Source organism: Neophocaena asiaeorientalis, unplaced genomic scaffold (assembly GCF_003031525.2).
Source record: "Neophocaena asiaeorientalis asiaeorientalis breed wild unplaced genomic scaffold, Neophocaena_asiaeorientalis_V1.1 scaffold226, whole genome shotgun sequence".
Taxonomy (NCBI): Eukaryota; Metazoa; Chordata; class Mammalia; order Artiodactyla; family Phocoenidae; genus Neophocaena; species Neophocaena asiaeorientalis.
This window is the reverse complement of record NW_020173037.1, coordinates 4,477,413-4,501,809: the sequence shown is the minus strand read 5'-3', so window position 1 is coordinate 4,501,809 and position 24,397 is coordinate 4,477,413. Positions and strand designations below refer to the sequence as shown.

The 24,397-nt window shown below is 44.0% G+C and overlaps 1 protein-coding gene across 9 annotated transcripts in view; it reads right to left on the bottom strand.

The window, feature by feature from the left end:
• Positions 1-24,397, bottom strand: part of LYN (LYN proto-oncogene, Src family tyrosine kinase) — an 82,805-nt gene that overhangs the window by 43,542 nt on the left and 14,866 nt on the right. For 6 of the 9 annotated variants that reach the window (XM_024742675.1, XM_024742673.1, XM_024742672.1 and 3 more), the window contains 7 exons: positions 13,442-13,578; positions 10,144-10,189; positions 9,205-9,310; positions 7,308-7,406; positions 7,084-7,187; positions 5,387-5,536; positions 3,956-4,108 (listed from right to left, as the gene is read on the bottom strand). In XM_024742675.1, the coding sequence (XP_024598443.1) occupies positions 3,956-4,108; positions 5,387-5,536; positions 7,084-7,187; positions 7,308-7,406; positions 9,205-9,310; positions 10,144-10,189; positions 13,442-13,573 (790 nt within the window). In that variant the 5' untranslated portion in view covers positions 13,574-13,578. The remainder of the gene's footprint in view (positions 1-3,955; positions 4,109-5,386; positions 5,537-7,083; positions 7,188-7,307; positions 7,407-9,204; positions 9,311-10,143; positions 10,190-13,441; positions 13,579-24,397) is intronic. The other 3 variants (XM_024742678.1, XM_024742679.1, XM_024742677.1) reach the window with 1 other exon arrangement.

Below are 24,397 nucleotides of genomic sequence, written 5' to 3'. Positions count from 1 at the left end.
CTGTGAGCTCACACCCTCAGCGTCTTTGGACTGTACGAGCTGGGCTGGCACGTGGCACCGGTGGGCACCCCCATGGTGGAGCTGGTAAAGAGCTTACCATTCCACTTGCTAGTAGCCCTTGGGAAAATTTTAAGAAAACACAAGAAGGCTATCACAATCTCTTCCCCCTGAAACTGGCAACTTCTCAGACCAGCCGATCTGATCTCTCAGGTACACAGAGCGTGCAGTTCAATGCCTTTATACCACCTCACAGCTGAACGCAAGGAGGGTGGAACAGACCTCCACACGACCACTCCGTACGCAGGGCTCCTGTTTCAGAGCAGACGAGGACACCCCAGCAAGCTCCCTCTACTTTATCCTCAAGACAGATATGCAATTCCTTCGTCACCAAATCTCCATAGGAAGGTCTAACTGGATTATTTATAGTTTGAACTCATAATTAAAACTGGGGGAAAATCCACTGAAATATAGCTTCTAGTGACTATAGTCAAACATGGTAAGATGAAAATAATAATAAAAATAGAGCACACATAGAGCCAGACTCTACAGCAAACACGTCAGGTACATAATCTCATTCTTCCTTGCAGCAACTGATGAGATAGTTGTTTGCTCATTTTCCTGATGAGGAAACTGAGGCCAGGGAGGTCCAACTAACTTGTAGGTAGCTTAGCAAGTGAGCGAGTCTGAGTCTCTGGGAGGCCGCAGCAGCGGGCTTCTTCCCCGGCTTGAGTGACTCTGGGTGAGCTGCTTCCCTGCTTCTCAGGGCCCTCATTCATCGATGGTGACGGTGACTCCTCTCTTCCAGCCCTACTGCTGCGAGTGTGTGAGACAGTGGAGGAAAATGCACTTGGAATGTGTAGCTGGGACATTCTTTTCTCCCCGCCTCCCCCTGGACACTCATCTCCTCCCCAGTCACGTGCAGAGAGGAAGGATGGACTTGGAGACCTAGAGGGCAGTGAAATGTAATCACGAATGTGTATTTTCCTGCCAATAAGCTCACTAAAGACACAAGTCTGGAAAGGGGAGGCGAGGGACGGAAGGCAGAGTCCCTGGTTCCTGGCCTGAGCCGGAGGTTGGAGTCACCGTGTTTAGGGGAGGGTGGTCAGAGGACAGACGCCTGCAGCTTTCAGAGAAGTTATGGCCTCTAAGAGGGATGAGAATCCAAACGAGCAAGTAATGCTGAAAGCGTCTGGGGAAAGCGCTTTTGGATATTTACACAATGTTAAAGACTCTCCCTACAGATGATTCATTAGTTACAACATGGAATTAAAAAGTAACATTCATAATGGAGAAATCTGGTGGTCCTCCTTAAAATGAAACAGAACATTGGCAATGATGGGACCAACCCTCATTCTGCGCTGCAATGGACGCAGGAAGACACGGCATCGCTTAACACTTAGTTGCTATTCGTGCCCAAGGGCGTAACCTGGACCAAATCATGGGAAAAATCAGAAAATCCAAACGAGGGGCAATTCTTCAAAGTGACTGACCTGTCATGAACGATGGAGGTGGGCTGGGGGACCGTTCCAGATTCAAGGAGACTACAGACAGGTCAACTAAATGCAAACACACGATCCCGACAGCCATGAGCACACCAGTGGGACAATGGGGGGAATTCGGATGTAGACTCTACACTAGACAGTGTGGACCAACGTGGAGCTTCCCAAACGTGACCACTGTGCAGTGGGAGTTGATGGCCTTCTTAGGAGACACCTGTGTAAGTACTTAGGGGTGAAAGTCATCACCTCTGCAACTTACCCTCACGTGGCTCCACAATAACAATAAAATACATGTGTGTGTGTGTGTGTGTGTGTGTAGAGGATACAGCAAAATATTAAGTGGTGAATCTAGGTGAAGAATATACAGTGTTTATTATACCTGCCCCTATTCTGTGGATTTGGAAAAAATATATTAAGAAGTAACTTGCGAATACCTCGGGGGGAAAAGTTGCAATTAAAAAAAAAAAAAAAGAGCAGATACCAATTTGACAGTTCCTTCAAAAGTTAAACATAGAATTACCATGTGACCCAGCAATTCCACTCCTAGGAGGATATATATAACCAAGAGAAATGAAAACATTTGTCCACACAGTAATTTGCACACGAATGTTCAAAGAAGCATTATGCATAACAGCCCAAAGTAGAAACAACCCAAATGTTCATCAACGGATAAATAGATAAGCTGTGGTATATCCATACAATGGAATATTGTTCAACCATAAAAGACGAAAGAAATTCTGACACAGGCTGCAACGTGAGTGAACCCTGAGGACACCATGCTGAGTGAGATAAGCCAGACACAAAAAGACGAACGTCTGTATGATTCCACTTACATGAGGTCCCTAGGGTATCACAGCCATAGAGAAAGGAAGCAGAAGGGTGGGTGTCCAGGGGCCGGGGTGGGGGGGGAAGGGGAGTGTCTAGTGTTTCCTTCTGGAGTCATGGAAGTATTTTGGTACTAGATAGAGGCGGTGGCTGCACAGCCATGTGAAGGTAGTAAATGTCACTGAGTTGTCCACTTTAAAATGATTGATCTTATGTTACATGAATTTTACTTCAATTAAAAAAAAAAGGTGGACAGAGCAAGGAGGGGCAGGAGGTGACGATCTGGGCCGCAGAGGGTGGGCAAAGACACACCTTGAGCGAGATCACGCCCCCAGACCTGCGGGCCCGACCGGAAACAGAGCGCCAGGTACACACGCAGACCCCAGTGAGCAAGGTGAGGTTATGTACTCATAATTTACCTGAATTCCGTTATCATGCTCCCAGAGACTTACAGCGCAGTAAGAATGCAGAGGCATATTTAAACGATACTTTGGCTAAAGCAGTGACAACAGGAGAAAATGGCCAAAGCTATGATCCCAGGGGCTGAGATTTTAGAGGGAAGCCTCTTCCTCGCAGACCGGCTGGGCTGGGGCTGGATGGGTTTTAAAAGCTGTCTGCCCCTTCTCTTTAGAAATCATGTTTGCTCTCACTCACACAAAGCTGGCGTGGAAGGCATGATGCAGTACAAAATCGTTTTAAAAAATTCTTTTTACAAAAGAACAAGGAATTCACAGTCATTATAAAAGCTTTAGAAAAGACAGGTGGGCAAAAAGTATCTGCTGGAGAAAGCCACTGTTATCATTTTGGTGCTTTTCTTGCCAGCCTGAGAAGGCAGTACTTAACAATAAGGAACGATTCTCTAACAGTGGAATTTTGAGTTATCTTTAGAAAGTTTCTTGATGAGAAACAGCAATAGCTGTGAGGCTTCCTATTAAGCCCACTAGTAAGGATGGTCCTAACCCAAGTGTACCCTTCCCTGAGATGCAAGCACATTCCTGTACTTAACTTGTGTCCAGAGAATCTGGTGATGAGAGAATCACGGAAGAGTAGACAGAACCACCAGGATAAATGCCCACTGTCCCCTTCCTTATAAACATTCAGCCTTGGGAGTTCCCTGGTGGCGCAGTGGTTAAAGGTCCGCCTGCCAATGCAGGGGACACAGGTTCGAGCCCTGGTCCGGGAAGATCCCACGTGCCGCGGAGCAACTAAGCCCGTGAGCCACAACTACTCAGTCCGTGCGCCACAACTACTGAAGCCTGCGTGCCTAGAGCCCGTGTTCCACAACAAGAGAAGCCGTCACAATGAGAAGCTCACGCACCACAATGAAGAGGAGCCCCCGCTCGCCGCAACTAGAGAAAGCCCGCGCACAGCAACGAAGACCCAACGCAGCCAAAAATAGATAAATAAATAAATTTATGAAAAAAAATTCATCCTGACAGAGAACTACTAAGTTACGAGGAAGAGGAAGAGTCTAATCATGTAGGTTGTGTAGGCTAGTTCTTGGCACAAGTGGACAGAGGAAAACAAAAGCACCGATGCTTCTGAGAAAACTGATAGAAATCGGCCGGAGCTCCTTATTTCTCCTGCTGTTGCCCCCAGGAGGGACTCTGGCTCCAGAGCCGCACACTCACCCATCCAGACTTCCCCGAACTGCCCAGCGCCGAGCTTCTTCACCAGCTTAATGGATTCCCGGGGGATCTCCCAGGCATCTTTGTCCCACGGCTTCTGTGGTTTGGGACTAATGCATGCCTTCTCCAATCTTCTGCACAAGCCATCTGACTGCTCTAATTTGAAAGAGAAAATAAACGTGGAAAATGTCGTCCCTTGTATTTTACCAGTATCTATAGGGAAGTTTGGACTATGAGTCTTATATTTTCAACTTGCCAAGGTCTACGAACCTAAAATGCTTATAGGGTTATCTTCTGCGTAATCATGACTTCTGAAATTCTTAAATGAAAGACAATTTAAGACAGACTTGATTTTATGCATTAGTAAAGCTAACCTATAAAAATAAAAACAACAAAATGAACAGATAAACAAAGGCTGACATGTTGTCATACTTAATAGAATATAATTTTAATTACAGAGCCCATGTAAGCTCTCCAGGGCACAATGGCGGGAACTCGGTCACATCACCATGGGGGCCCCGTGCCAGAACACGCCCTCAACACATGTGCCAGATGGATAAATGGATGGGGGTAACAGAGAGGGAAGGAGGACTCCACAAAATCTGGGATACTTGCTCTCTCCATATTTTGGGACCTAAGCAAATTTTATGTGTAATCCCTTGGAGCAGGTTGAAGAAATAAGCAGTAACAAGAGTTACCCACTACAACTGGCCTCAAACACACAGTCATGGGTTCAGCTTAGCCAGGCTGTAGAGCAGATTGGCGACAGAGGAGCACTGACAGGCCACTTCTAAATATTTTGGTGTTATTGTTATTTCTGTTTTCTTTTGCCAAGAGTAATACACACTCATGGTATGTACTTTACACACACATAGACACGTATACACTAGGACACAGTTCTACAAATTTGCATTCCTATTCCAGATATTTAAAGATGCGTTGTAAAAATATGTACTATGCGAAAATAATATCCATTTTTCTCTTTGCAATTCTGGAATATTAACTGTTAAACAGCACAAACTAGGTGGGAAGGACTAGGATAATTATTCACAAAGATCAAATCTGACCTTGAATGTATACTTATAGATTAATTTAGAACCAATTATAGAATATCATCCTCCAACTTTATCCAAAAGAAATATAATACATAAAACATTTTATTCAACATAGTATTGGAAGTCCTAGCCACAGCAATCAGACAAGAAAAAGAAATAAAATGACTCCAAATTGAAAAGGAAGTAAAACTGTCACTGTTTGCAGATGACATGATAGTATACATAGAAAATCCTAAAGATGCGACTAGAAAACTACTAGAGTTCATCAATGAACTCAATAAAGTTTCAAGATACAAAAAGATTTAATATAAATGTTTGACACCATACATTTATCATAATAGATGTATCTTTTCTTGTCTGACCTTGCATTTTCACTTACTTTGGTAATGCTTAATCATGTCACTGATACAAGGAAAAGTGATTCGTGGGGAGATGTAATAACCCCCATTGTCCAGGCTTCTGATTTTGTAGTGCTTAATAACGTCACCATGCGCGGGGTCATAATCTCTGACAGACAGAGAGTAACTTCCTGTGGGGGAAGAAGTACAAGCGAAGATTACACTTACATTTTGTAAGTAAGATTGGCGTTACGGGGGAGGGGAGGATTGGGAGTTTGGGATTAGCAGATGCAAACTAGTATGTATAGGATGGATAAACAACAAGGTCCTACTGTAGAGCACAGGGAACTATATTCCATATCCTGTGATAAACCATAATGGAAAAGAATATGAAAAAGAATATATGTATATGTATAATGGAATCACTTTGCTGTATAGCGGAAATTAACATAACATTGTAAATCAACTGTACTTCAATAAAATCTTTTTTAAAAGGTTGGTATTATACACACCATGGACACATTTTGCCATAAAAATATGCAAAATATAAACTGAGCATGTATATAGTGTGTAATTTTAAAGTCTTATAAAAAGTCTACTTGACAAAGCTAGTGTTCTGTTTGCTGTGAAGCTTACCACACACTTTTTCTTCTTTGTGATGGGTTTTTTAAAAAATTACTTTGCTGAATTGAAAAGTTATTGTGATTTTCTTTCTCTTAAAATTTCAAGTTTTATACTAAATAATAATTTAAGAGGCTCAGTAAACATAAAGCATGGTAAAAAAAATAGCCATCATTATGTCTGCTTTTATGTTACTTTTAGTAGCAAAACTAATAATTTGAGCTTGTTATTTGTTATCAAACTATAAAACTTTCACTACCAGAACATAGTACAGGCATATCTCAGAGATAATGTGGGCTCAGTTCCAAACCACCTCAAGAAAGCAAATACCCTAATAAAGGAAATCACACAAACGTTTTGGTTTCCCAGTGCATTAAAGACGTTATGTTTACACTGTACTGTAGTCTATTAAGTGTTCAATAGCATACGTTTAAAAAAACAACATATATGGGCTTCCCTCATGGCGCAGTGGTTGAGAGCCCGCCTGCCGATGCAGGGGGCGCGGGTTCGTGCCCCGGTCCGGGAGGATCCCACATGCCGTGGAGCAGCTGGGCCCGTGAGCCATGGCCGCTGAGCCTGCGCGTCCGGAGCCTGTGCTCCGCAACGGGAGAGGCCACAACAGCGAGAGGCCCGCGTACCGCAAAAAAAAAAAAAAAAAAAAAACAAAAAAACATATATACTTTAATTAAAAAAAACACTTTATTGCTAAAACTTGCTAACCATCATCTGATCCTTCAGTGAGTCATAACAGTAACATCAAAGATCACTGATCACAGATCCCTCATAACAAATATAATAATAAAGAAAAAGAGAGAAATACTGCAAGAATTACCAAAATGTGCATAGAGACACATCTGCTCATGAAGTGAACAAATGCTCTTGGAAAAATGGCACCAACAGACTTGCTCGATGCAGCGTTGCCACAAACCTTCAGTTTGTAAAAAACTGCAGTATTTGCAAAGTGCAGTACAGTGAAGCCAATAAAACGAGGTCTGCCGGTAATTGACTTCTTTTCCAAAAAAAATTCTTTTTCTTTTTTTTTTTCAGGATTCTAGAATCGTTTCTAAGAATGATTTCCTAAACAGTGTTTTATAAGAGGCCTTAGGTCACTTCTTACCTTTTAAAGTTTCACTTTCTCTGATAAGAAAAGCTCCAGCGCTGTTCCCTGGTGCCAGAAGCTGCCTTTCTGCATCTTTCCTGGTTATATCCTTGAAAAACCACCTGAGAAGACATATTAACATTTCATGGGTGTTTTAATCCCGGGAAGGAAAAAGACGAAAATAAACAAGAAACCCAGAGCCACAAACAGAACTGTCCCAGATGACACGGGAAAGGACTCACTCTTCCGTTTCCAAGGTGTTGACTTTGGCTACATAGTTGCTGGGGATGAAGCCTTCTCTCTTCGTCGAAAGGGATTTAGCTTTCCACCATTCTCCATGCCTGGAATAGAAACACACATCCAAAAGGGTTTGTTTTCAATGACTCAAGAACTACAAGAGCAATTGTCTTAATGTGTCTGTCTTGCAGGGTGAGGGAGGGCGGGGAAGACCCCTGGAAACCCAGAATCCAGGGAGAAAGTTCATACTTCTTGCTAAAACATAAATACATTTAGTGATGGAAGCAAAAGAAAACAGTCTCACGACTGAAGTGTGGGTCGCTGTGCTCAGAGCTGCCAAACGGGGGTTGGTGAAAATGGTTCCCATCTTGCAGAAACAAAAAGTTCACATCTAAGAAACGCTTTAGGGTCCTTACAGAAATGGGAGTCAAGGGAATAAAGGGCCATAGTTCCTATGTCATAAACGCCTTTGTTAAAACATCTCATTTCCATAGACACAAGCCGTGGGAAAAAGAAATAGAAAACCATAAAATAATCCCAAGCAGCTATAGGCCTCGTCACCATACCCTCATCTTCTGTGGGAGGCGTGGAGCTGGGGAAGGCGCTGGGGAGGGAGGAACGGACGGGTCCCTGTGAGAGCCTCAACTATGTTCCCCATCAGATTCCCACACCCAGACGGGACCCTCGTCTGCAAGACGTGAAGGACAATTACAGCTGCCACTAGGCTGTGGTCCACTACATGCCTGTGCCATGTTTGTATATATGTACACAAATAACCTTCACATCAACCCCATGACAGAGGTATTGCTGTTCCCGGTTCATAAGTGAAGACACTAAGGTGTAGAGCTGAAGTGACTCGTCAGGGTCACACAGCTATCAGGTGGCAGGGCCAGGATCTGGCTCAAGTTCACACTCAGCCAGGAACTGACAACTGCTCTCAGCCACTCAACACCATAAACTTAATCAGGGTCTCCCTCCTCCAACCAACCAAGGGTGTCCCAGTTGGCAGGCCGAGGTGATACCATATGAAAGATTACTAGAATTCTTGGAGTTCATCATTCCCAGCACAGGGCTGAGCCCTGTGGTCTGAGCAGGGCCACAGGTGTGTGAGCCAGCCTGGAGGGGTCAAGGAAATGATGTCCAAGCATCTTCACAGAAACGCCAAATGCTGAGTGGGGGCTCTCCCGGGACGACCACTGCTTCAGCACCACGCCCTGAAGAGTCACACCCAGTTGGACCCATACACCCAGTCTTAATGTGAGTAAAATAACGAAATAAAAATGGTAAGGGGCTTCCCTGTTGGTGCAGTGGTTGAGAATCCGCCTGCCAATGCAGGGGACACGGGTTCGAGCCCTGTTCTGGGAAGATCCCACATGCCGTGGAGCAACTAAGCCCGTGCGCCACAACTACTGAGCCCGTGTTCTAGAGCCCGCGAGCCACAATTACTGAGCCCGCGTGCCACAACTACTGAAGCCCGCGCGCCTAGAGCCCGTGCTCCGCAACAAGAGAAGCCACCACAACGAGAAGCCCGCGCACCGCAACGAAGAGTAGCCCCCGCTCACCGCAACTAGAGAAAGCCTTCGCACAGCAACGAGGACCCAACACAGCCAAGTAAGTAAATAAATAAGTAAAAATTGTTTAGAAATGGAATTAAAATAACATGCAAACTCCACATAGACCCAAACCTCTTAAGACAGCACTGATGGATAAGGAAAGAAAGGGAAAACCCTTGGGAAGTGCTCACAGCAAAGCCTAAGAGGAAAATCTCTCTAGCCCTGCTCCTTCGGGCAGCAAGGAGGCTGGGGGCCCCATGTCCACCCCAGAGGGGTGTCTGCTGCATTGTGCTGCTGGCGGCCAAGCCAGGGCAGCAGGCGGGGGTGGGGGATGCCTGGGCGCACTTACTCCTCCAGGACTTTCATCTTCTCTCCTTTCTTGAAGGACAAGTCGTCTGGGTGGATGCCATCATAGGGGTACAATGCGACCACGATGTCTCCTTGCTCCTCTGGGTCTGAAAATGAAGAATGCAGGCAAAGACCTTTGAGAATCCACAGCAGAAATGTTGTAACAAATTCACGTGTCATGGGGCACAAAGGATGCAGTGAGGCACCGAGAGACGGGCAGCTGGAATAAAGACCTGCTTCCTTCCTAGTGGGGCTCGGGGCCCACACGGTCCATGGTCGGTCATGTACTGCACACACCGGTACAGTGTTTGTTATCTCAAATCACATAGACCTACGACCACAATAACTTCCCAACTCTAGGTTTACGAAGTGATACACCCATGCTCATAGCAGAGTTATTTACAAAAGCTAAAAGGAGGAAACAATCCAAACACACTCTGATGAATGGATAAACAAAATGTGGTCTATACATACAACAGAATATTATTCAGCCTTAAAAAGGAGGAAAATTCTGACGGATGCCACAACATGGATGAACCTTGAAGGCATGACGCTAAGTGACAAAAGCCAGCCACTAAAGGACAAATACTGCTTGATTCCACTTAGGCGAGATTCCTGGAGTCGTCCAACTCATAGAGACAGAATGCAGAATGGTGACTACCAGAAGCTGGGAGGAGGAGGGACGGGAGTTCCACGTTTGATGGGCACAGAGTTTCAGTTTGGGATGAAGGAAAGTTCTGGAAATGGATGGAGGTGATGGTTGCCAACAGTGTGGAGGTACTTAGTGCTACTGAACTGAACACTTTGATGGTTAAGATGATAAATTCTAGGCTGTGTATATGTTTTCACAATAAAAAAAAAATCAACAGAAACACCCAGGACAACTACTTTACAGAGGCTCTAACAGTAAAGAAATGTCCAAGATGCCGTGAAAACATACCTTTATTTTGAAACCTCTGTCCTGGTAAAAGCTGAGAGTCTGCAACCTACGAGAGAATATTTGTTAGAAAAATACATTTTTATGTTTAGCTTTTGACACTTACATTCGTGTTGAATGTTGCATCATTTTCTAACAGAAGCGAATGGGGTTTAGATTTGTTAATTCATTAAGCCAGAAAGGAGTACCGACGAGCAGTCCTGTGGAGCTGCGTCCTGACCTCCGCAGCCCAGGGAACGGCTTTTCCTTCTCCAGCGGCCACGGGCCTGGCGGCAGGAAATGACCAGGGCTCTGGCCAGTGGCTGCGAGCTGCTGACCCAATCAGCACCCTCTCTCTGATTTGGTACCAGACCCCTAATATTATTGGGGGAGGCAATGTGCCCAGCTAAATGGTGATGCTTTCTGATTCTCTAGCATTCTATGCAGATGTGGAAGGAGTTTATCTGCAAGCAGGTCGTGTGGGGCTTGGGGCCTGACTCTCGTATCCCCTGGCCCTCTTCTTTCTGCCTAGAAGAAGGTGACGAACGGGGGTCTCAGCAATATGGAAACCAGTCACCAGAGACAGCAGAGAAAAAGATAGAGAGGGGCCCTGGGGGGTCACCTGGGGCCCTGGTGACCTTGTGGAAGTGCCACCGGCCCAGGACTGCGGATCTTCACAACTCCCAGACTTGTCTTAAAAACTGCAGTCAGGGCTCGGTCTCTAGCAGCTGAGAACAAGTGCTAACAGATCCAGGCTTCCTGTGGCTGACCCTGATTCTGTTATGGGGACAGATGGCATCCCTGTTATTTTAGTTGAGAGATGAATTATCAGGAAGGGTCTGGTGGCACAAAGCCCACCTCAATCACCTTTTAAATCAAATCCCTTTTTCCCTCAGTGACCGTGGGGAGGATGTGTAAAGATCTCTTGAGCTTCTTTTAGAGAAGGTACTGTCAGAGGCTTACACCCACAAATCATGTTTCTCCTTGATTAAAGTGATCTGGTGGAATGTGGACCAAAACAGTTTGTATTGAAACTTAAATTTCTGATGAAAGTCAGTCCATAATATCTCCGGGGGTGGGGGGCATTACGTTCTTCTGGTATCAGAAAATCTTGGGTCCATATTATCCTTCGATGCTGATTTCAAGAAGCTTTACACCGATTTTTAAACTCATTTAGATGTGCAAAATTAGGATGCTTTTAATGATGATGATTTATGATCAGCTTTAAATGAGTTATTAGAGGAAACAAGATGAGAAACTGATTAAATCATTTTGAAAGCAGCAAGCTGATTTCCAAATATCAAAGAGTCCTTAATTGACAAGTGTTTTAACACACTTTTTACAAGACAAAAACACGTGTATGGAACTCATCTATCATCACTCTTTTTCTTTAAAATGTCTTTTCCTTAGTGTTGTTGAAGTTGCATCAGTTCAGCCTTGATGTCACATCACACCGCCTGTAATCAATCCAGGGGTGGATTTTGGACACGTCTGGCCGGAGCTGAGTGTTATCTATGGAGTAAGGCCAACTGTCTGGTTCATAAACAAGGGCATCTGTGACCACAGAAGGCACAAGGAAGCGCTCCCGGTGTGTGGGACGGAACTGAGAGGCTTCAAACATGTTTACTACTTCTGCTTTCTAACTTAACTTTTAACCTCCTTTACTCTTAAGAAGAGGGAAAACGGTGCATAAGTTTGTACTGTTTTCCTTTGCTTTTCTGAATACAGGACATCTTCTTTCATCACGTAAGAAAAACGGGGGTTTTAAAGCATGTAAAATCTATAGCACATGATAGCAGAAAAAGCCAGATCCTTTTTATGAGAACTTTGAAGTCTATAATAAGAAAACTATTTGTGAGGCCAATTCCTGTATCATTTCACTTTCTATTAGTCATATTTCCATAGAATAGTTCCACATCTATACCTATTTATGCAATGTTTTTAAATATTACATTTACATATTTATGATCACTAAATTATTAAAGTTATCAATAATCTTATACCTTTTGAGTTTCTATATATAAAATTACAATGCTAATGTATCTGTCTAGAAATATCAAGTATGGTAATTAATAGCATAATGTATTCACTCTTCATCTCCACTTCTTTTTTTTGTTTTTTTTTTTGTGGTACGCGGGCCTCTCACTGTTGTGGCCTCTTCCGTTGCGGAGCACAGGCTCCGGACGCGCAGGCTCAGCGGCCATGGCTCACGGGCCCAGCCGCTCCGCGGCATGTGGGATCCTCCCGGACCGGGGCACGAACCCGTGTCCCCTGCATCGGCAGGCGGACTCTCAACCACTGCGCCACCAGGGAAGCCCTCCACTTCTTTTTAAGAAGGCCAACAGTGACTGATCAATTTCAATGGTGACATGTGACTTTGGCACACGTCAACCTGCAGTATAATGGGGAATGAGGGGGAGAGGGCTGGCAGAGAGGGCGTGACAACAATAACATACTTCTGGAATGCCAAGGCATTCAGAAACATGTCAGATTAGAGAAACTATGAAAACTCTTAATGAAGGCATTTGGGCTAACGTGGAATAAGCTACTTCCAGCTTAAATGCTGAGGAATTCCATAAAAACCAGGCAATGGGAGATATACATACATACATATAGTGAGTGAATAGATGGAGAGGATACAAAATCTGAAATAAAGTGCATTTAAGGTTGTAATTATCCAAAACTCTGTTCCTCTCTCCCATGAAATGCGGCATTAGTCCTTCATTTGCCAAGCATTTCTTAGATGCATCAAACAGCACATCACTCATATAAAAATGTTGGTACAGACATCTGTGTGAGGTTAGAAGGCAGAATTAGATGTGCGTTTTTTAAAAAAAGTCTTTTAATCCTTTGTAATAAGTCATGACAACTTCAGTGTTTGTACTATTTTGAATTAATTAAAGAACAACGAGATGGGATAAAGTATGATACACCAAAGGGCCTGTTTTGGCTTCTGACTTGAATCCAGCATTTCCTTCTAGTCTCACTACCTATCCTAAGTCACACCAGCTCAGATACATATCTTTATATATAAAGAATGGGTCTTCACACCAGGGATAGGAAAGGTGATTATCTCCACACATAAGAAGGTGACCAAAGCCTCCTTTATTGTACATTAAGTGGCCCGGTTATCCTGAAAATATTTATAAGCTCTTTAAAGGATTAAGTTACAAAGCATATCAAAAATTATTGGAGGCCCAAGTAATTGACATGATTTCTTTTTTTTTTTTTTTGCATGCACATGGTACAGATTTGGTGTTTAAATTAGGCAGCCATGCTTTGATCCTGCTGTGGGAATGCTCCCCTGAGGCTATCTACTTACTGGCCTTTGCTGTTTATTGGACGTTGGATCTCTCACATAAATAGTTCGGTCAGTATTACGTACTGGTTGAGTCTTCAAATCTATTCCATCGTCTTTCAGATTGTCTTTCCTTTTTGATTTTATACATCCCATAGTTCCTGTTGGAATACAAAAGCCATGGCATTGTTTTACCATTCCAGAACTGGCTTCAAGACACCAAAATCTCTCCATTAACGAAGAGTTAAAAAAATACGCTTTTATTCTTCATTGCGGATGGTTTAACAAACTCAAAGGTGGATACTGTTCACAAACTGGCTGCTTGTTCATACATTTGTTCATTCATTCATTCAAAAACTATTTATTGAGCATCAGTTTTATGTCAGCAAGATATAATTCCTGCCCTAAAGACACTCATATTCTTGCGGCAAAGATGGGTGAATTAAAATTACAATACAATGTGGCAAGTCAATGACAGAGGCTGCACAGGACATAGGAAAAGACATCGCACTCAGGCAAGAGGAAAAGGATGTGGGCAGGGAAGTGTCATGAAGGAAATGTTCTGTGAGTCAAAATGGGAGTGATGTCAGCCAGGTGGCAAAGTCAGTAAAGGGATTCCAGGAAGAAGGAACTTCACATGCAAAGTATTGGCCCTGAGATAACAAGGTCCCTTCAGGGAACTAGTTCAAGCTGACCGCTTAAGGAAACTAGTTCAAGTTGAGCCCTTCAGAGAACTAGTTCAAGCTGACCCCTTAAGGGAACTAGTTCAGGTTGAGCCCTTCAGGGAACTAGTTCAAGCTGACCCCTTCAGGGAACTAGTTCAAGCTGACCCCTTCAGGGAACAAGGAGGGAAGTCCGGGAGTTGGGCTGGAGAGGGAGGCAAAGCTGAAGACAAATGTCGCTGGGCAAGGTGAAGTGAGGGGACCTGGGGCTTCAGAGGCAAGCGTGAGTAAGAGGCAGAGGGCATGGAATCTGGCTCTAACCAAAAGCGGCTTGGGGCCTGGGGCAATGGAGGTGGCCTTCACCAAGACTGGAAATAAGAGGAGGCACAGGTACGGAGAAAAGATGCTTGCAGGAACACCCAAACCATCACATCCTGTACACCTCTCAGTGAGACTAGTGAGCCTGGAAACCAGGAGAGACGTCCGAGCCAGAGGCACAAAAGGGGGCCATCAGCAAGCCTAAGGCTTCAGGGAAGAACCCGACAGGGGTGGGGTTGGGGGGGGACTTGTGCGGGCAACCAGACAGGCGGAGCCACCCCTCTAAATGCTACACTCTTATTCGTCTATTCAGTTAACACTAGGATGTGTAGAGCGCCACCCAAAGCACTCTGGGGACTCCAAAGATGATTTTAAAACTGAAATCGGATATGAATATTGCCGTACAGTACAGCCTCATGGTCAAATTTATACATTGAAAACAAAACAAAATCTGTTATGAGCTCCATTAGGAGGTCTTAGAGGGCAGCGTTCCCAAACCTGAAGGCACACCAGAATCGTCTAGGGTCACAGAACAGATTCCCTGGACACAGTCCAGGAAGTTCTCCTGGGCCCGGGGAGGGGGGCGAGGGGCGGGTGCTCCCCAGTGATCTGTGCCATTCTGAAACACTGCCAAGGCGGACCCCTGCCTAGAACTTTAGAGGACGATAGATGGATGGTTCCGCGTGGGGAAGGCGGGCGGTGGGAATTCGGAATACCTCCTGTTGTACAGAGAAACCTCAGGGGCTCTTCTCTGAACTGTCATCCTCTCTGCATTGTCGCCCTAGCTCATCCTGCGTTTGGTCCTGCAGGCTTCCAGGAGGTCTGCGAACTTCACCTTGTTTATCATTTCATTGGTTGACGTAGGAAGCCTCTAAGGACAGTCACACCCCTTTCTGAAACTAGCGAGCTGTAGTTCCCAAAATAAAGGGGAAGCAAGTACTCCTCTGACTCAAAATAGGACGGTTTTTTGTTTTTTTTTTTCATTTGCTAAAGCTTCTGAAATGGAGATGGGTTTTCTAGTTGATCTGTAAATAAACAGGGGAGTTCTCTTCGGCCTAGTCCCACCCTCATCCTCCAAAGAAGCTGTGTTTAAATCATCCGCATTAAAACGGTGATGCCTGAAAGAGGGAACTCGGTAGCGGAAAAGGCCACCCCGCGCGGACCCCCGATTGCGCCCCGAGCTGCGAGAGGAGGAGTCCGGCGGGTCCCCGGGAGGCACGCGCACCCGGCCCAGGCAGCCCGGCTTTCCCCGAGCCCGCTTTTCCACTCTCTTTTTTCCAGATCTGGACCCAAATGTTACCTCCCCAACAGGTCTTCCCAGCCACCCTACTGAAAAGGTCACCCCTCTGCCCACTCCTCACGCTTTACTGCCATGTGCCTGCTCAGAGCAGGTGCTCCGAGGGTTCACGGAAGGAATGGAGGGACCAACAAGCACTCGGGGCTTCCAGCATGTTCATCCCAACCACTCCTGCTCAAGGAGGCCGAGGAAAAGGAAAGGAGACGCCCCCGCCCTGGCCGTTGTGTTTTTATTAGAGACAGAGGGACAGAGACCTCTAGCACTAACTTCTAGTTTATAGGAAACACAGAGGTTAGAGGAACAAAACGATCAGACAAATCCACGATGTGCCAGAAGCTGGGCGCCTCAAAAAGGACAGGGGAGGGATTCCCCGGTGGCGCAGTGGTTGAGAGTCCGCCTGCCGATGCAGGGGACGTGGGTTCGTGCCCCGGTCCGGGAAGATCCCACATGCCGCGGATCGGCTGGGCCCGTGAGCCATGGCCACTGGGCCTGCGCGTCCGGAGCCTGTGCTCCGCAACGGGAGAGGCCCCGACAGTGAGAGGCCCTAAAAAAGGACAAGGGAGGAGAAGGGGCGGAGCTCTATCTTGAATGAGCTTTGAATGAATGGGGGGGGAGGGGGGAGGACGCGTGGCTGGATCCTTGGGGAAACCTGAATACGCGTGAACGTGATCGTGGGCAACTGCGCGCTTTAAAGGCGTGATGACGGTACTGCGGTCACGCAGGAGAAGGTCCACATCAGAGGAGAAGCGCGCAAGGCGGGTAGGGATGCAAGCTCAGGGTATCTGCAACTTTCAACACTTCCGCCACAATGAAAAAGAGAAAGGGGGCCAGGGGAACAAAAGGAGGGGACAGATGTGGCAAAACAGTAAAAAAAAAAAATTAGTGAATCTAGGTGAGGGTATTCTTTCTTTTCTGTAGATTCGAAATTTTCAAACTAAAAAGTCGGGTAAGGGAGAAAATAGGAGGATGGTACGAACAACTTTATGAAAAAAAATTTTTTTCCAAAATATTAGGAACCCCTGTAGTGTGTATGTGTGCGCGCACGCGTTTGCGTGTGAAGGCAGGAGATGAGATTAGAAAAGCGCTTTGTGGGTCTTCGTTACAGGGCGCAGAGCGAGGAATCGGTGACCCAGACCTCTGAAGGGGTGACGGCGATTGTCCGAGGGCCCGCTCCGTGGGAAGGAAGACGGAGAATGAAAATAAAAAGCAGGTGGATGTGTGAGGAGGTGATATAATCTGCAGATTATCGTTTATTTACGTTTATGTCATGATTTCCCCTCCCCCATCACATGGATAATTGAGAACCAAAAGTACATACTGTAGAGGAAGACCCTAACCCACTAGCACTGAGCTTTGAGTTTGGGTCCCTGCAATTCAAACACTCCAGCAAAAAAGCTCAGAGAGCATCTTGCTGCGTCAGGGGATAAACACCACCAGCTCACACCAGGTCCTCAATTCTTTTCACTGTACGAAGGTACCAGAAAAGCACAAAACACATGCACCCCCAACAAAAACTGAGAGCACAGCTATGTGTTTGCAAGTGACAGGAGCTACGCTCTACAGTGATTCACACCTTAGTATTTTTCAATTAAACATTTGTAATTTTCTGAGCATCTCATTTAATCCTCAAAGAAACCCAGGTATTATTAACCCCACTTTACAGAGGAGTAAACTGAGCCTTGCAGAGATTAAATGGCTGGCCTAAAGCCATTGCACAAGTGAATGATGGACTCACATAGTTTTAGCCTAAACTCTGTGCTTTTTCTTTTTTTTTTTAAATTACCATGTTGCCAAACAATGGCTATTTTGAAACAGGCATTTTATCTCCTTATTAATAATACTAAAGAGATTGTTTTTATAGCCTCTTCTTTCTCAAAAGGATCTGAAATGCTTTTACAAAAAGTAAGTTTAATAAACTGGAAACAGAAAACTCGAGGCAAGGAGAAGAGGAGGATGCAAATGTGGAAGCAGGTGGGCACCAGCTTTGCGGGGTAGCAGGCTTCCTGGCAGGAGGAGCCAGAGGAAAGCCCGCAGCATCACGCTTGCACCGGGGAAAGGGGAAGCTGACCTGCCTCACCAGACAGGGCGGCCCCGGCGTGAGAATTCTGAAGTTATGTATGAGGGGCTTTACATAAAGTGCTGTGGACGATGTAGATGACAACATCTTCAAATTTTTTGTTTGTTTGTTTAACAGTAAATGAAGGCACATTTTACATGTGGAGACTTTGAGTTACTCATAATAATACCTGAGTGTCTGACATGCAAATACAACCCTGGGATGTTCACACATAAGCCCGAGTAGGTGATCTAATGAGACAGAGACAGTGGGCAACCCTCTGTCACAAAGGGAATATAAACGAATGTTCATATCAGTCTTATTTATACTACAGACAGAGACGAGGTGTCCATCAATAGGGGAGAGTCCATTAAATGAGACCAAACTGACATATTATGAGACTGAAGTGGGGTAAAAAGAGAGATTTGTATAATTTGGATGTTCTTGACCACCAATCATTATTGACTGAAAAAAAATCATATCTATCAATCAATTTATATAACCAATCAGTATATACACACATATACGCACACACACATACCCATATATATTGAATGTCCACAGAAAAAAGCCTGAAAGGATACCCACTACCGTGTTGGTTGGGTTCTGAAGTCCACTTGTAAGGTGCCCGATCGTATACAGAAATTTTCTCTTAAAAATTCCTAAGGGAAGACACCACAGTTTGCAAAATATTTTGGAGTAAAGGACTGTGAAGTTGGATTGCTAAACTCAGATCCTGGGTCCCTCAATTATTAACTGTGTGAACCTGGGCAAGTGGCCTAACCTCTATGCTTCAGTTTCCTTCTGAAAAAATGGAGATAACTTCATCGAGCTCATTAGGTTGTTATGAGGAGTAGATGAGTTAAATCAGTTAATACTTGTAAAGTGCTTAGAAGTATACTTAAAGCAGCACACAGTAAGAGCTAGATAGATCTTTGTTAACTACATAAATAAATGTGGTCCACATGCCAGTTTTCCCTCCAACATTGGAAGAGAAACAATCCCATGATGAGAAGCACAAGGAAACCCCACCTCACCCCAAACAGGGAACAGCAGAAGCACATCTCCCATCTCAGCCTCAGGCTGACACATGGGCCACTTGCATTTTCTCCCTCTCTGCCCCCTCCCCTCTTTGGGGCAAGGCACCCTATATGCCATGTTACTCTGCTGTCCACTTTTATAACATGGTGACCTGAATGTAAATGTGTGTATTACTCTGTCATTAAGGAAGAAGCGAAGGAATTGTGTAGTGAAAGAGGTTCCTGAGTTTGGATTTGTATAATATACATTTTGGGTAATATTTTGTTATTTATCGTAAGTTTCACAAGTTTAAAAGATATTCCATCATGTCTATTTCAACCTGAAGTCCATACAAATTCACCTCCCTCTCGGCTATACAAAGATTTTTAAATCACCAATTTCTCATATTCTGAGAGCTTAAAGAAATCAAAAACAGGAAATCGGATGCCACTTCCCCTATAAAATCTGAATCCACGTTTTAACAGCTATTTCACACAATCCTAGACCTTAAAATTTAAAAACAAAGGTACTAGAATATAACCCCCAAGAACCTAAATTTCTTGCCTTTACAAAGTGCTACAAAAGAAAGTGTTTTTGTTTTTATTACAACTCACGCATTTTGTTTTTTTGACGACTGATGCATTTTCTGCCTTTATCCTAGCAGCCAAAAAGAAATTTAAAACATTTTTTTCCCACTTCACTGCAACTTCCCAAGCTGAGTTCATAAATTTGCATTGCGTTTTCCCAGCAGCAAGTGAATGACTCATCCACAGGCTCTGAAGTATCCATCCTGTCACCGCCCTTCTCTTGCCTGACCTTGCAACATCAAGTGGTCGTGTTCTGGAGTAACCAGAAACATCTCTAGGGTAGGAGACAGGTGGCGCGTGGGAAAAAAAGAGAAGGAGGTAGAATTGCTTGCTCTGAGCCTGGCACAGCGCATACCAGGATGCTACTCCGACAGATGGACCTGTGCCTGGTGATCAAAGGTCCCCGTTAAAGTGGACCTCGGCCCATCGGTCTTGAAGCTGCACTTCTATCCACCCAAGCCTCCTGCATGACTGTGGAGGGAGCTCATCTCCAAAAGAGTTTTCTGAGTTAGGGGGCCTAGAAAGAGACAGGAAACCCCAAGGCCGTGGAGATGGGTGGTAACAATCCGCCAGACAAAAGTGGCCTTGAGCTTCCAAGTTGAGTTGGTTCAAGGGTCATTCACAGGGACTCGTCCTAAAACAATTCTCATCCATGCAGTCTGCAACCAGTTGCATAACTCAAGAGATGTACTTTGCCCACCCAAAAAGAAACCTTTTAGACACACTTTGATTGTTTTCCTTCTTACTTTACTTTCAAGGATGAGACTTTGGAGGCTTTTTTAGAGAAGCAAAGTCCACGGAGGAGTTGCGATGTTTTCTCCAAACTACTTATCAGAAAGAAAAGGGGTCAGAAAAGACTCACAGGTGTCCGTGGGAGAGCAGAAGAGGAGAGAGTGCCAGAATTAACTCCACGACCAATGCCATCAACTCCAACCTAAGTAGTTGTCTTTTTTTTTGGTCAATTTTCCTAAATTCCTTTTGCAAGAGATAGAATTGAAAAGGGTATAGCCAGACTCTCTTTACTTAGGCAACTAAGGTTTTTGTTTCTTATACACCATGGTAATCATTTTCATACATTCTTGATATTTTTCCTCAATAAAATCATCCAGAAAGCCATTATCAACACAGTTGGAAAGCTGGTAACCCAGGTCCACCTGGCTCCAGAGCCTGGCTTTCTTTTTTTTTTTTTTAAAGGAATTTTGCCTTTTTTTTTTTTTAATTTTATTTATTTATTTTTGGCTGTGTTGGGTCTCGTTTCTGTGTGAGGGCTTTCTCCAGTTGCGGCGAGCAGGGGCCACTCTTCATCACGGTGCGCGGGCCTCTCACTATCGCGCCCTCTCTTGTTGCGGAGCACGGGCTCCAGGGGCGCAGAGCCTGGCTCTCTTACTTGACCAGCCTCTACTATAAAGCCCTCCCTAAGGTCTAAATACCTTATGAAACAAGAACACTGTCTTGGGGCAACTAAGTCAATGTCATTTCGGTACTTGGCGATCCCCAGCTCCCAGTTCTCCTTGAGGTTCCATACCAAGAGCAAGGCTTTGACCACTTGGCCCACAAAGCAGCTCCTGCGGCATGAATTTCACCTCCAGTCTGTGACTAAGTTTGAGCCATCGGGCTCCCCCTTGAAGGAAGGGCGACGTGATTTAAAAGAAGTACTCTTGATTTACAAGAATGAGAAACAGGAGTCTGAAGAGGAGAGCACTGGAAAGACCAGGACTGGTATTGAATCAGTGTCCAAGGGGGCAGCCATTTTGGCAGGCGGACTCTCAACCACTGCGCCACCAGGAAAGCCCTCTTTATTACTATTATTATTATTTAATTAATTTTTATTGGAGTATAGCTGGTTTACAATGTTGTGTTAGTTTCAGGGGTACAGCAAAGTGACTCAGTTATTCATATACATATGTCCACTCTTTTTTAAATTCTTTTCCCATATGGGTCGTCACAGAGTATTGAGTAGAGTTCCCTGTGCTCTACAGTAGGTCCTTATTAGCTGTCTGTTTTATATATAGTAGTGTGTATACGTCAATCCCAATCTCCTAGTTTATCCCTCCCCCACTACTCCCTGGTAACTGTAAGTTTGTTTTCTATGTAGGAAACACCCACTTTTGCTATTAAGAACCAGCTGAGTAAGGGGGTGGGGTGGGAAGTGGCTTTAAGACTATCTAGATGGTTCCAGGTCCCCTCCCTGCTTTGGGTCTCCCATACGGTGGAGCATGAAGGAAAGGAGATGTCAAGACAAGCCCCCCCTCGCTCAGCCTGTTGAAGGTTTGAAGGAGATCCAGGTGTTTCCCACTGTCCTAATGTGGTCCATTTGCTTGGGGGGCGGGTGTCAGTGTAACATTCCCCCCAGTCAGCAGTGCCGGTCCTATTAGCAGGCACACCAAGAACATGGAAAGAATCTGTGGCTTCTCTCTCCCCAAGTAACACAAGAGAAACCTGCATCTTGGAAAGGAGCAGAAGAAATGTGAAGGACCAAGCTCTTCTCTTAAAGGAATAGAGTCGTGATGGAAAAGAGACTATTTAAAATGGAAAAGATCTGAATCCACTTGGCAAACTGAAGGCCATTTTTCCACCTGCTGCTACCCAGAGCACTGCAGACAGAAGAGTTAGACAATGTGAAGCTTGCTTTCTTTGCACAGCTGAATTGTAATTGTAAAGTCTGCATGCCTGCTGCACACAAGATGCAGTAGGTTCTGGAATTAGATAGTGGTGATGGTTTTACAACTCATGGATACACTAAAGACCACTCAATGGCACACCTTAAAAGGGTAAATTGATGGTATCTGAAGTGTATCAATAAAAAATTAATTTAAAAAAGTTCCCCCCCCAACCGGAAATGAGAGATCCACTGCAGTACGGCTGATTTCTTCTTCATTAACTTTTCTTTATGCCTTTGTCATCAAAATCTGATACATTTTAATTTATCTCGTGTTTGCTGATGTCTTTATCTGGTTTGAAACCATTTCTTTATTATGTGCTTTAAGACACAGGCACGGCTGCAGGAAGACCCAGGGGTTAGGAGAGAACTATAACATGAATGTGTAGCATAAAATGTAAAGCTAACCCGACACGAAGAGATCTTGAAATAATGATGCGTAAATACAGCAACTTGACTGCGTTTATTAGAACTTTAATAAACCAGTACAGTTTTAATCACTACATGTATTAGAGTAAGTCCAGAAAAGAAGTGCAAGGCAACTCCAGAGATAGATGAGGTTCAAACACCTGGAGGTTTGGTGTCCAGGACAGAGAAAGTGGAAGAGTAACTCAGCTCTTGCCTGGAAGAGAGAGTGGAGAGGTCACGAGAAGTGCAGGGAAGTTAGGAGTTGGGACACCTGACTGCTGGGTCCAGCCTGGACTGTCCTATAATGATTGACAAAACCACTCCCGTCTCTGGCCTCTAATCTCCTCACCATGAATTGAAATTGCTGGGCTTGGCGGGAGAGAGTAAGTGACAGTCTTCACCTTGACAACACTTACCAAGGTCTTTAAAATGTATCCACAAATAAGTGATTTGTAAGAAAATAAGTGGGCAGTTACACAAAGCTCTGTAGAAAAGGACTTTTATTGTGAGACTGTTTGTAATACCGTCCAATTAGAAATAGACTTGCTTGACGTGAAAGCGACCTAAATGTCCATCGACAGACAAATGGATAAAGAAGATGTGGTACGTGTAAACAATGGGATACTACTCAGCCTTAAAAAAGAAGGCAATAATGTCACTTGCAGTATGGAGAGATTATCATACTAAGTGAAGTAAGTCAGACAGAGAAAGACAAATAGCATATGATATCGCTTATATGTGGAATCTTAAAAATGATACAAATGAACTTATTTACAAAACAGAAACAGACTCACAGACTTAGAAAACAAACTTATGGTCACCAAAGGGGAAAGGTTGGGGGAAGATAAATTAGGAGTTTGGAAGTAACATATACACACTACTATTTATAAAATAGATAACCAACAAGGACCTACTGTATAGCACAGGGAACTATACTCAGTATTTTTTAATAAGCTATAATGGAAGAGAATGTAAAAAAAAAGAATATATGTATATATATATATATACACCTGAAACTAACACAACATTGTAAATCAACTGTACTTCAATTAAAAAAAATAAATTAAAAACAGAAAAAATAGACTTGTTTGCCAAATAATAGGTCATTGGTTAAATAAATGTAGAACAGTTCTCGAAATTCATTTCACCCAAAGCCAGTTTTCTGAGGATTTTCATTTTACAAGATGATCAGTTTATCAAAATTTGTATCTTTTAACTCTTTGTGAGGTGTATATAATTTCATATTTGATGGGATGTTTTAATAGCTTAGTTTACTGACGGTTTGTGTTAGTTTTCATCAGCTTAAGGGTATAACAATTCTTATCAAATGTAATTGTTTTAAAAGCTTTTGAAGATTTCTATGATGCTTTTTTTTAAACATCTTTATTGGAGTATAATTGCTTTACAAGGGTATGTTAGTTTCTGCTGTATAACAAAGTGAATCAGCTATACATATACATACATCCCCATATCCCCTCCCTCTTGCGTCTCCCTCCCACCCTCCCTATCCCATCCCTCTAGGTGGTCACAAAGCACCGAGCTGATCTCCCTGTGCTATGCGGCTGCTTCCCACTAGTTACCTATTTTACATTTGGTGGTGTGTATATGTCAATGCTACTCTCTCACTTCGTCCCAGCTTACCTTCCCCCACCCCCGCCCCGCCGTGTCCTCAAGTCTGTTCTCTTTGTCTGCATCTTTATTACTGTCCTGCCCCTAGGTTCATCAGAACCTTTTTTTTTTTTTTTTTAGATTCCATATATATGTGTTAGCGTACGGTATTGGTTTGTCTCTTTCTGACTTACTTCACTCTGTATGACAGACTCTAGGTCCATCTATGATGCGTTTTTAAGGAATGCTCTATTTTTAGAAACTAAGGATAGTTGAGTCTTCTTAGAACTATATTAGCCTTAGTTATTAGTAATTAGTAGCCTAATTATTAAGAATAATTATGAGATAACCGGAGAAATTTGATC